Source organism: Micromys minutus, assembly GCF_963924665.1.
Source record: "Micromys minutus genome assembly, chromosome: 1".
Taxonomy (NCBI): domain Eukaryota; kingdom Metazoa; phylum Chordata; class Mammalia; order Rodentia; family Muridae; genus Micromys; species Micromys minutus.
Window position 1 is genome coordinate 178,017,202 of NC_137969.1, and position 12,250 is coordinate 178,029,451.

The 12,250-nt window shown below is 37.5% G+C and overlaps 1 protein-coding gene and 1 pseudogene across 2 annotated transcripts in view; both read right to left on the reverse strand.

Annotated features, from left to right (window-relative positions):
* The window catches only part of LOC308419540 (actin, cytoplasmic 2-like), a 1,056,985-nt pseudogene that overhangs the window by 772,517 nt on the left and 272,218 nt on the right, over positions 1–12,250 (reverse strand). The window lies entirely within an intron of this gene.
* The window catches only part of HBP1 (HMG-box transcription factor 1), a 28,106-nt gene that overhangs the window by 11,512 nt on the left and 4,344 nt on the right, over positions 1–12,250 (reverse strand). The window contains exons 2-7 of the mRNA XM_080915323.1: positions 8,909–9,092; positions 5,726–5,954; positions 3,394–3,535; positions 2,953–3,064; positions 2,750–2,862; positions 247–403 (exon numbers count right to left, since the gene is read on the reverse strand). Of these exons, the coding sequence (XP_080771449.1) occupies positions 247–403; positions 2,750–2,862; positions 2,953–3,064; positions 3,394–3,535; positions 5,726–5,954; positions 8,909–9,092 (937 nt within the window). The remainder of the gene's footprint in view (positions 1–246; positions 404–2,749; positions 2,863–2,952; positions 3,065–3,393; positions 3,536–5,725; positions 5,955–8,908; positions 9,093–12,250) is intronic.

A 12,250-nucleotide genomic window follows, 5' to 3' on the forward strand; every position in this document is an offset into this window, starting at 1 on the left:
TAGTTTTTTGTTTGTAATTTTCAGTATTTTTTTAAAGCTACAAAAATGTAAAGTTTTAGCTAAAGATGGCTAAAGATGGCTCAGCAGTTAAGAGCTCTGGCTGGTTTTCAAGAAATCTGGGGTTCACTTGACAGTTCACAACCAGCTGAGAACTAAAGTACCAAAGGATGTGATATCCATGCAGGCAAAACATGTACACACCTGAAAATAACAGTAAAGTTTGTATAAATTCAGTTGAAGCCCTACCTTTATTTTTAACATAGAAAGGGTGGTCCAGCTTGCACTCCACGGTAAGCAAGCCATCTTCTACTGTACCAGGATCAAATGTCAACTTCAGTACAGACTCACCAAATGACACACTCTCTTCATGGGATAACAACTTTAGACCATCAGAACCATAGCCCTGAAAACATACGCACGACTAAATAAACTGGAAATGTTCAATTCGACACAGTGAAACTCCCACTATGTCCTGATTGGAAAAGGTAAATTTAGTCAGTATCTCCAACTTTAAAGTACTTTCAACCAAGCAGTAAAGAAACACACACATATAAAAGACCACAGAATACACGTCAGACTGGAATATACATTTTAACCCAAATATAAGTAATATGAAATTTAATAAAGACTAATTCTAAGATAGACTAAGGAGCACTTTCAATTTCATTTGAAATGAGATGGAAAAGACAGATTGAATTTAGAAAAAGAAAATGCCTGTACTAAGAATAGTTGCATATAAAAACTTTTTTGTGTAGTGCTAAGAATTTGCTTAAAAACAAAAACAAAAAAAAAAAAAAAGGAAAAGAAGGTAAATTCAGCTTTACACAAATAAGGCTAAAAATGGGCCAGTTAGTAGAGGGCAACACAGGCAGAGTAATTAAATTTCACTTAAAAGATGTTGGGAAGTCAATGCAAGCATTCTTATTAATGTAGTTGTCAATGTTAAGATCATGATGATGCAAAAGGGGACTCGTATTTTTTTAAAGGTTTACTTGTATCTGATGTCCAGGTGTTCTGCAAAAGAAGCAACTACTCTAGCTGCCCCTCCACTCCTATATTTGAACTATGTGAGGTGATGAGATACCCTTTTGAATACATCTTGAGTCCACAATTAATGAGGAGATGAACCAGATGGAATTTAAATTCATATTTACTTAGTATTAAATGTCAGGTGGTGGGCTTGTAGAACACATGAACAAGATAAAAAGAAAAAAAAAAAAAAAAAACAACAGTGTTTACCCTTGCATTCATAGAAAAAGACACATGATTGCCAGCTACAGCAACCAACCATATACTAGGGGATCAACAAATAATGAGGTAAGTATGCTGTGAATCCTTATGAAAAAGTAAACTGAATATGAAGGGAGAAAAAGGAACATAATGAAAAACAGTTTCATGGTTTTAAATGTAGTCAGCAAAAATATTTTAAAGGCATTTTAACTTAAAGGGATATTTAAAGGAATAGGTGGAAATTAAAAAGAATGAGATGAATGTAGCCCAAGTCATACTAAGCTGAGTGAGAAAATCTCATCATGACTCATTGGTGATATCTAAGGTAGTTGGAAAACAAAGGGCAGATTAACAAATGATCACAATCAGTCTTCTAGGACTGGAGAGCAGGCTTCACAGCTGAGTACAGCTGCTCTTCCAGAGAATCTCTGCTCAATTTCCAGCACCCACATGGTCTAACTCCATTCCAGAGGATCTGACACCCTCACCACAGACAAAACTGCAATGCATATAAAATAAATCTTTTAAAAAATTTAGCTGTTATTTCTTAAAGCTACTAAGATTTTAATCTGATTTCACATTAATCTATCAGGACTCCAAGGCCCAGACAGTGAAAGTCAGTTACAGGAGACTTGCTGGAGTACACACTGAACTCAGAAGCTATCTACAAAGAGGATGCCTGGGGTGCGGTTAGTGTTTCAGGCACTAGAGCTGTAAGGAGGACGACACTCAGGGCTGCCAGCAATTGGCAAAAGACTGGGAACCAGGGTACTGCTGCTGTGCCAACTAAGGAAAGACAATGTCAGGAACTAATACAAATGTAGCAAATGTTGCAGATTTCAAACCTAGGAGACAATTTTCTTAGAAAGTAGAAGCAAAATCAGACTTCACACTTTACTGTGTGAAGAGTAACATCAAGGTGAGAACACCATGCTCAACATAGTCAAAGGAAGACTTTTCTCAAGAAACTCAAGAGGAGACAGTAAGCTCCAAAAGGAATTGCTATTTTATATTCTCCCATTTTGTTTATTTATTCATTCCTTTATTTTTGCCTGCAACAAAGATAGAGAAATTAAGTCTTAAAAGTAAAATGTTGTCAACAGATAGTTATTCTAATGTTGCTTACCACTGTTTTTACTTATACATGTAGAAAAATGGTAGTTTCCTGGGGTCATTTAAAAAGTTAACAACAAATTCCCAATTAACCAGAGGAAATGAACTGCATTATACACCTAAGAACCTATGGCTTTAATCAGTTTACTATTTGTCTTTAAGGCAGTTTGGTTTTCCAGATCAAGAGTGTTTAAAGCATAAAGCTGCCCGTAACAGATGCCATCATAAAGCATAACTGGGAAGTACTGCTCAGTCATCGCTCTACCGCCACACTGGGCGGGAGCACTCACACTCCCTACCCAGAATGCAATGCCACTTAAACAGCAATGCAAGTAGAGAGAGGGCTCCTCTTGATTACCCTGAAGGTGGACCAGTTTGAAATTCTTTACAAGGATTTTAAATGAACCTTGTGAGTGTCCATTTGGATCTCTTCCTCATTATCACAGCTGGAGGCTCTAGCAAAGTCTTCGACATCTTGCCATTCCTTTTTGCTTTCCTTATGGAAGCACAGTCGTGTGCCTGAAGTTGAATTAGAAAGAAGAGATCAGATAGATAGCATGCCTAGTGTGCTACCCAAGGCAGCTGCAAAACATTTAAGTATTTCTTTACCTTTCAGAAAGCAATGCCAAATGGTTGATGGCCAGGAATTGCACCAGCCCAGGTCATCATCATCTGACAGGGAGGACATGCAGAAAATGCCTGATTCTGACTCACTGTTTGCCTACAGAGAGAAAACAGAGAACTTTTGTTTTCTTAAAGATTTTAATACCTCTTTTAAACTCAAGCTTTCAAATATAACTTAACTGTAAGCTTAAGGAAAGTAAGCTTTCAACACTGAAGGATTTTTTTTCTTTTTGAAGTTTTAAATACTGTCATTTGTAACAAACTTTCTTAAAAATAGAAATCCAGAAATCAAATGCATATTAATAAACAATGAAATATTTTTGTCCATCTGTATGTTCTTCAAAAGAATTTCTCAAATAGGGAAAAGGTAATGTTGTCAACCATTATATAAACTTTGTAGAAGCTGGATTTAATGAATAAACTCACCCTTTCATGTCTTCCTGGTGTTTCTTCCTTCCAGTGGTCATGAGGGAAGGCTGGCCCACTCTTTGAAGAAGAGGACACTGGTGGTGGGCGTGCATAGGAATGTAAACTTTTGCTAGTAGCTATGATGTGTACAGGAGATGATCTAAAATAAAGCAGTTTTTACTATCAGTGTAGGTCGGTCCGTAAAGAACGTCTTTTCTCTTATGCTGTTCCACATGAGGCAACTATAGAAGGCACTAGTAAGACAGAAAGCTGTCCCTTGAGCTTGTCATTAGCCCTCCTTACATATAAACTCATTGGCATATGCTAAAGTGTTCTTTCTTATCGAAGATTCATCACATTTTCTTAAACTTTTTAAAAATTAAAAGTGGCAAGGAACTCGGGATTTTCCTGCCCCAATGTCAGAGATTCCTTGCATGTACACTACACCTGATTTCCATCTCTTTTATCCCAATACAGGTAAGTACACATATTATTATGAAGTAACTACCCACTTACTTCTTACACTCAGCAAACTCAACAGTGCTAAACTGTCTGCCTATGTATCACTGGGCAGACATGAACTGCCTTAAGTAAAACTACTAACAGAAAACAGCCTGCTTCTATTTTTTGTGTTCTAATACAAACTTGTTGAAAAGCAACTACACACAAGCATGTGAATAGTCACTTTCCCCCAGGATCCCTTCCACACCTTCTCCTCCCTCTCCTTGGCTCTCTACTGAGCAGTGCTCCTTCAAGCACAGAGGGATCCAAGAACATACTAAGTTCAGACACTGCAGACACCAACCTCCAATATAGCTTGCATACTTAACACCTGCAAGGTCGTCATTAACAATGATGGGAACAGGAAAGAAAGCAGGATGACTCTGGGGCTTAGCACAGAAAACACCTCCAGGGTAAAACTGCATCCCCAGGGCAACAGTCCCTTAACTTCCATCTACATTTATAATCATTCTCTTCTTGGTTTACTTACTTCCCATGAGCCTCTCCTACTTCCCTTCTCTGCAGAACTGCAAATAAAACTCAGGTTTTTATCTTGCACATGTTCAGTAAACACTCTTCTACTGAGCAGTGCCTCAGCCCGTCTATAAACTGTCACTTCAATGTGAAAATGAAGGAAGGGCAATACTTAAAATCAGGGTTTTGTATTTGTTTTTTATGTATGATTGTAGTAAAGGAGCCAGGATGCAGCTTAATAGTAAAGTTCTTTCCTAGCATGCAAAATGCCTTAAGTTAAACAGATTACTGTGAAAAATAGGAATATAGAGGAAATAATACTCAGAAATGCTCTATCAAGACCAATCTGCAAAACAGACAAAGCGCACCGTAAAGGCTGCAAGACAACTAGGCTTTCAGATCCGTATCACGCTGTAGCACCACACTGCACAACTGGGGACTAGAGTCCAGAGTTCCACATGGCTAACACATCCTAATCTAATTCTTCCAATAGAGTGAGAACAGGGGCACTTCTCCAAGCTGCCATATTGAGTAAAATGATACCCACTTAAGTCTCCCTAAGAATAGCAACTGGGATTTTCCATAGTTTCACTGCAGATTAACCCATTTTTCTTGACCTTTGGTCTAGATATATGAAGTGATTTTATTACTGGGAGTCTACTTTAAGGGCTTTTTTCCTTCAATTTTTAGATTTATTTCCATTATGTTTGTTAGTGTTTTGCTCCAATGTCTGTCAGTCAGCGCACCATGTGCGTGCCTGGTGCCCAAGCAGATCAGAAGAGGGCATCAGATCCCTGGAACTGGAATTAGAAGAGGGATGGCTGTAAACTACCATGTCGGTGCTAGGAATCAAACCTGGGTTCTCTGAAAAAAGTGCTCTTAACCAGAGCCGTATATCCAGCTCCTACTTTAAGATTAGGAAAGATTAAACAAGGTTATACACACAATGGAAAAACAGCTATAGAACAGAATGAAACAATGTGCAGTTGAAAAAAGCTTAAAATGTAGAGTTTAACTATGTTCTTTAAACAAATTCTTATTTCTAAAAGCTTATAAAAATATATTTCTTACACTAATTTTTTGACTTTTAAACACAAGTATTTCTATGTGATTTTTTTCTCATAGCATTATTTGATTTTCAAAATGATGAAATCATCTTTGATAATTATAAACATATAATTCCAGTAACTAAATAGCTAATACCATTATTGTAAAATAGCAAGATTTAAAAACAGTAACTTTTTGACATTAAGTTGAAATTTCTTTTCCATTTGTGTGTCTATGCACAAGCACCACAGCATGCATGAAATCACTGAGCTATCTTGCTGGCCATAAAGATGCAAGTTTGAGAACACAAGCAGTCAATGTTCCTAACCTGTTATAAAACGAGCACTGCATAAGTGGACTCTGTGGACTAGTGGCAATATTTGCTAACTCTGTTAGCCAGTCCACCTCATCTTCACGGTGAGCATTTTCCGGTATGTCTGAGGTATTCTGGCTCCAAGACGGTCTTGGATACTCTTGATGAGATACATCTGAACTTAGCTGGTATATGGCAGACTGGGTAGGGTCACTTTGAACAGCCTGAAGTTCAGGAAGGTCATCTGGAAGTAAGCCCAAGATTATTTTTAAAAAATATTATAATAATAAATAATAATACAGTAACTTCAGTTAGAAATACACATATTCAACTAATTTTCAAGGAAAATAAGTTCAAAATTAAAATCAGTCATTTGTTGACAGAAAAGATTTTCAATTTAAGCAATACCTGTCCATTTGGATGTAGAAAGCCTGCAGGGTAAAAACAATGTGACATAAGTAAAGTAATGGCTCACTGCCTGAACACATAATAAAAACAAGGTTCAGTTTGTTTTCTATACCTCATCTGGGAATGATCTATATACCAGTGATATGCTCCTACATTAACAGATTAGTGAAGAAAGGGGCATTTCATGTATACATAGTTACATATAAAGGTTACTGACCTGTAAAACAAGTAACTGCAATATTGAAGGCAACTTCTAACAGTGAGTCCGGAGAGCATGCTATCAAGTTTTAGGTAGTACTACTTAATACAAATACTTTTTATAAGTTCGGTACCATGATACAGGATTAAAACTCCAGTATTTGGAAGTTCAGACTGATGGACCCCAAGTCTGTAGCCAGCATGGGCTTTATAACAAAACCCTGACTCAAAACAACAAAGAAAATGGATTCTATTAAGTCTTTTTTCAGTTTTTTAAATTTAGTTGGACTTGTTGATGCAGGCCTGTAAACCAGTATTTGAGAAGCTGATATAGAAAAACTGTGGCTAAATTTAATGCCAGTCTGACAACACAGTAAGACCCTAGATCAAAACAGCGTAAGACAGTATTCCCAATTCTGTTCTATTTAATGCTAACTTTCCCCAGTGCATTATCCCCAAGGTATATCACAGAACCTAACTCCCTGAAGGAAAAATTAGGGACCTACTCAAAAATTGTGAAATTCTTTAAAAGCTGAGGTGGGGAGATGGGAGGAATCTCACAGGCCTTTAAAAAAACAAACAAACAACCAGGCATAGTAATGTTCTCTTTAATCCCAGTACTCAAGAGGCTGAGGCAGGTGTATCTCTGAGTTCCAGGCCAGCCTGCTCTGCAGTTAGGACAATCAGGACAACAATAGAGACCCTGCCTCAAAAGGAGAAAATACAATAAACAAAAACAAACAAATCAACAAAAGTAACAGAAATCCCCTGGAAAAAGCACTCACACACATCCACATGCTCTCTACAGATCTGCAGAGTCCCTTAAATATGCAAATCAGGAAAAACTCTTCTAAGGGCTGGGGAGATGACTCAGCACTTAAGAGAACTGGCAGCTCTTCGGGAGGACCCAGGTTCAATTCCCAGCATCCACTTGGAAGGTAAGAACAGTCTGTATTCCAGATCTAATATCCTCTTGTAGTTTCTGTAGGCACCAAGTACCCATTATGATTCACAGACATATATTTAGGCAAAACACCCATACACATAAGACAAAATAAAAAGAAAAACTTTAAAAATTACTTAGAAATATCACTAATAAAATTTCTTATAAAGTTGTGCCATCACCTCCTTTGGATCTTCTACTGAAAAAGTAAAATCTAATCTCAAAATATTTTTAAGCTGTATCTTCTAGAGTAACAAATGCTCTGTACTATCTCTGTGAACACTAATTATTTTGCTTTGTGCTATGTAGTAGCGACCATGTTTTTAATGTCACTATTCTATGCTTTCTTTCCAGAGATAATGGAAAATACAAAAAAGTATCAAATAAGAAAAAACAAACCCTCAAACAGCTCCAAACCTCTCCTACTCAACTACGTATCCCCATAAACTATTCTAGAATAAACCCCTAAAACTAAAGTATCTTGTTTAAAGTAGTAACTCAGGTTATCCATTAATTCTTAACACTGACTATACAGTGTCCGTTTCACTGAAAAAAGGAGTTACATATAAAGCACACCAACTAAATTCCAGTCTTCAGGCTGCTGTAACTATTTCCCTTACCAACACCCTGCATTTAAATGCATTATTTCTTTATTACAAAAAGTTTCTGCTTTTCAGATTCAGAAAATAAACTACTTTTTAAATGAAACCACGAATAGGTGGGGCAAGCTCCTTGGTCTGATTTCCTCTGGGCAAGTGATGTAACAAGGTCAATCAGCCATTGCCAAAAGCATTGCTCCTTACTCAATAGTAACAACTCCTCAAGTTACACAGTAGGTCCTGAGACCTTCAGGACCTCCAAATTCCAAACCACACAGTACCACCAATGTCTGTAAAGCCAAGGTAGTCATGGGCCGCACCCTCAGTTTCTCTTAACAGGGTGAAAAGCTGAGCAGCAAGCCAAAGGCCCTCATTAACTCTACTCTAGGCCAGCACATACAAGCAGTACAACCTAAACATTCTAACAAATATCTCCTTGGAGTAGCTCCTCAGAAATAATCACTGTGAATGTCTGATCCTCAAATTTTATGGGTATTGTCATTTCCATAGCAGACCAACAAACAACCATGGGGTGAGAGAGCTCACTAAGAAGGTGTAAAGTCACATGGAACAGTCTTCAAAACAAAGCATGTAGTAGTTTGCTCTTGATACACAAAACTATTTACTTCAACAAACTTTAAACCTCTATGAGTACCCAGGTAGCTCAGTTTTCAGTTATATTCTAAAAGGAGGGACTTCCTCTTGGGTGCTGAACAAACAGCATGAGGACTCAAGACCTGTCAGCAACTGAGGGGGTCTGGGACGGTGAGACGAGACGAGAGCACTCTGGAGGATCCTGCTAGCTGGCCAGTGTCACTCAACTAACTGGTGGGCTCTTAAATCCACTGAGGAAACAAAGAGTAAGGTGGGAAGTGACAGAAGATCCAACACAGACCGCTGGCTCCACATGTGGGCCAGTGTGTGGACATGCGTACACATGCTACACCTACACACACTCAGAAGGTTAAAGTTCCTATTACACAAACTCTTTACACATTTTTTTAGGTAGACAGGCTAAGTGAGGCTTTTATAACCTTTCATTTGGCTTACCAAGCTCCATGTGCTCATCACAGGAGTTGTATCCTGGAGAGGATGGCAAATTCTCATTACACTGCAGCAGCTCCAGTGAGTCACTCATTCCTGAAGCCCTCTTGTCCATTACCAGCAGGAGTTTCTGTACTGCATTGGGCATCTGGTTTGTCTTCACTTCCCACACCATGTTATGGTGCTCCGACTTGAAATGAGAGAAAGACAGTGTCACGTGACGTGAAGGGTACAAATATAAAGTCAGTCAGTGGGTCAGCACTATGCTGCACTTCAAGTCAATCACACATTGCCACTTTATTTTGCTCAACTCCTCCAGGACAACTGCACAACTGTGCTAAATTGAATCATACACATTGTTAATTTAGAATCTTTCCCCTTAATAGATAGCAGCAAAATTATATATAAATGCTTTCATTTTTATGAACTAGTAACTCTCTCTTTAGATACTTATACTAAGACTAGTAATTCAGATTTCAGAAATCAAAGAAAAATTAAGCCCAACCAACTTTCCTAAAGTAATTAGACTAAAGGATCTGGGGATAGTGGTACACACCTTTAATTCTAAAACTCAATGGGCAGAGGCAGATTTCTGAGTTCAAGGTCAGTATAGTTTACATAACAAATTCCAGGCCAACCACGTATACCTAGTGAGACTCTGTCTTTAAAAAAAGAAAAAACAAAAAAACAAAAAAAAACAAAAAAAAAAAAAACACAAAGAAACAAACTCCAAGGAATAATCTGATTTTTCTGTTTTTAAAGTATTTATTTATTGTTCAGCACTTTGCTTCCTCATATTCTGAAATTGAGCGATTTTAAGATCCTTAAAATTATATTCTCTGTGAATATTTAAGAGTTTCTGATTCTTACAATGGCTACATAGTAATATTATATTTCTCACAAAAAAATTAGAATGCTTTTAAACTTTCTTCAGGAGATTTGGGTCTTAGCCATGAAAAAAAAAGTCATTTTAAGCCAGGCATGGTAGCACATACCTTCTGTCTCAACATTAAGGAAAACAGCAGCAGGTGGATCTCTGAGTTCAAGGCCAGCCTGGTCTACAGAACTCCAGAGCAGTCAGCGTTTACACAGAGAAGCCTTGTCTCCAAAATAAAAGGGAGTAGGGGGCATTCTATATTGATTATTATTCCCAGAAAGTTGCACTAAAGAAAAACTACAGTAAATTTAGCCAAATGATTACTAAAAGTATCTTCAAATTAAACCAATGCCACTAAAAATTCCTTTTCTTCCAAAGAAACTCAAAATTTTAAATCACATTGGTGATAAAGATTTCAGCTTACAGTTTATTTCACTTTATGAACCAAGGGACTGAACTTGTGGCTAAGTCAGTATCAAATTCACCTCTATAAAACCTTCCTTACTTTATCTGAACAGTCCTTAAGATAAATGAAAAAGTTTAAAAATTTTACAAGCCCAAGATTGTACAACGGTAAGAACATGTGGGGGTTGTTTATTTCTTCAATAAACTAGTCACTGAAAGCAATCAGCAGCTGATAGCCATACAGCTCTCTAGTTTGGGCAGCTTCTTCCCAGGAAATCTGACAGGCCTCCAAACCCTGGAGCAGAGACAGGGCATGCTATCTGTCACCTTGGGTACTTACGGGTTTATCTGAAAGTCTCAAGTATTTCAGAAAACGTTTTTGGTTTTTCTGGATTACTACAACACTCTAGTTCATCAGTCTTAGCCCACAATTACACCAACACCATTGGATGTAATTTCCCATAAAAGGGATGGGCAGATTAAATTTGACTTCTCAACTATTAAAACCATGCTTTCTGTGTCTTTCTCTACTAGTTCTTGACACACTGAGCCAATTTAATCAGTGATTTTTACTCAACTCTGCAACACAGTCACACATATGCTAATAACAAATGAAGCCAAAGTCCCTCTCCTGAGGAAATGATTTGTTTGTACCAAAAACCTGTTTAATGTTTTGTTTTGAAAAAACCCAAGTATGATGAGCTAAAAATTGCTGGGATTAAAAAAATTATTGTTAACAAGATGGGTTAATGTAGAGCCAATGGTATACCACCTGCCTGTTATGTCTGACTAGGGTTCAGACCTCGGCACAAGAACATCACTTCCGTTTTATTATACACTAGCTGCAACAATGAACAGTTAACGAGAACACCAAGGAACCTAAGCTTTAGTGGAATAAGCTTTAGAGTATAGAATAAGGCTTAGCTGTCAATAGGGAAAAGGTAGACTCCCAACAAGAAAACACTCACATCAGTAAACAGATCTGGTAAAGTGCTACTGGATGATGTCAGGAGAACAGAGAAACCAGTATCACCAGGATATATGACAGCCTTGGCACTGTGTGCTTATGGATACTAAGGCTGGTAAAGTAAGGCAGAGTGAGTCTTAATCCTAATATAAGGAAATGAAAGAAGAGACAAGGGTTTATAAGCCAGGTTTGTCAATAGGCTAAAAATCTAAACAATCCATTTTAATATTTTGCCTTGTTTGTAAAATGGAATTAAAAGTATATAGTTCAAAGGTTGTCATAAAAACTCAGAAATAAAAAAATACTTCAAACTAATACAAATCACATCTTCAATATGGAATGGTTGGTATTATTAACAATTAGCAGACAACAGGAAGCCACTGATGATTTGTCGACCTGAGATCTGATGATGAAACTACAAACAACTTCTTTCAACCTTTACAGACCACACAGAAACACTATGTGAATAGACAAGGTGTGTGACACAAGCAGGTTGTTAGGTTTAAAGAGCACTCATCCTCAATTTCTGTCTCAGCCAACTGCTTCCAGATTCCTTTGCAGGCTCTTGTAAAAGGCAGCAGTTCTAACAATGCAAACTCCTTATCTAGTAACTCCTAAGACACAGGAACTAGTCATTCTTTCCAAGTTCTCTCAAACAGCTAATACTCAGTTTGGATCACACAGATTTTAATTTATCCTACAGAGATCTACTGAATGGTTTAAAGAACATAATTCAATCTTCTTAATTTCAAACCCTTCTGAACATATATACTATGTTCCGAACACTGCACTTGGAAACCCCCTCACTTTACCATCATTTTCAGAGTCCACAGGATCATGCCTGGAGCTGTCATTTTCTCTCCCCCTGCAGAGGGGCTTCAGTTTTGTCACCAAACTAGGTCTTCCCCTCTCCCATTCAACAGGCTGTAGTGCTGACCATTCATCATGTTCAATATACTAACTTAGAATTTCTACCATTCAGAATTTCAGTACTTGCCCTATTTATCTTATCACAACATAACTGTAGAAGGGAACTCCTAACTTTAATTTAAAGCAGAACTACCTACAATTAACAGGTCAAGTGACTACTATTTTTGGA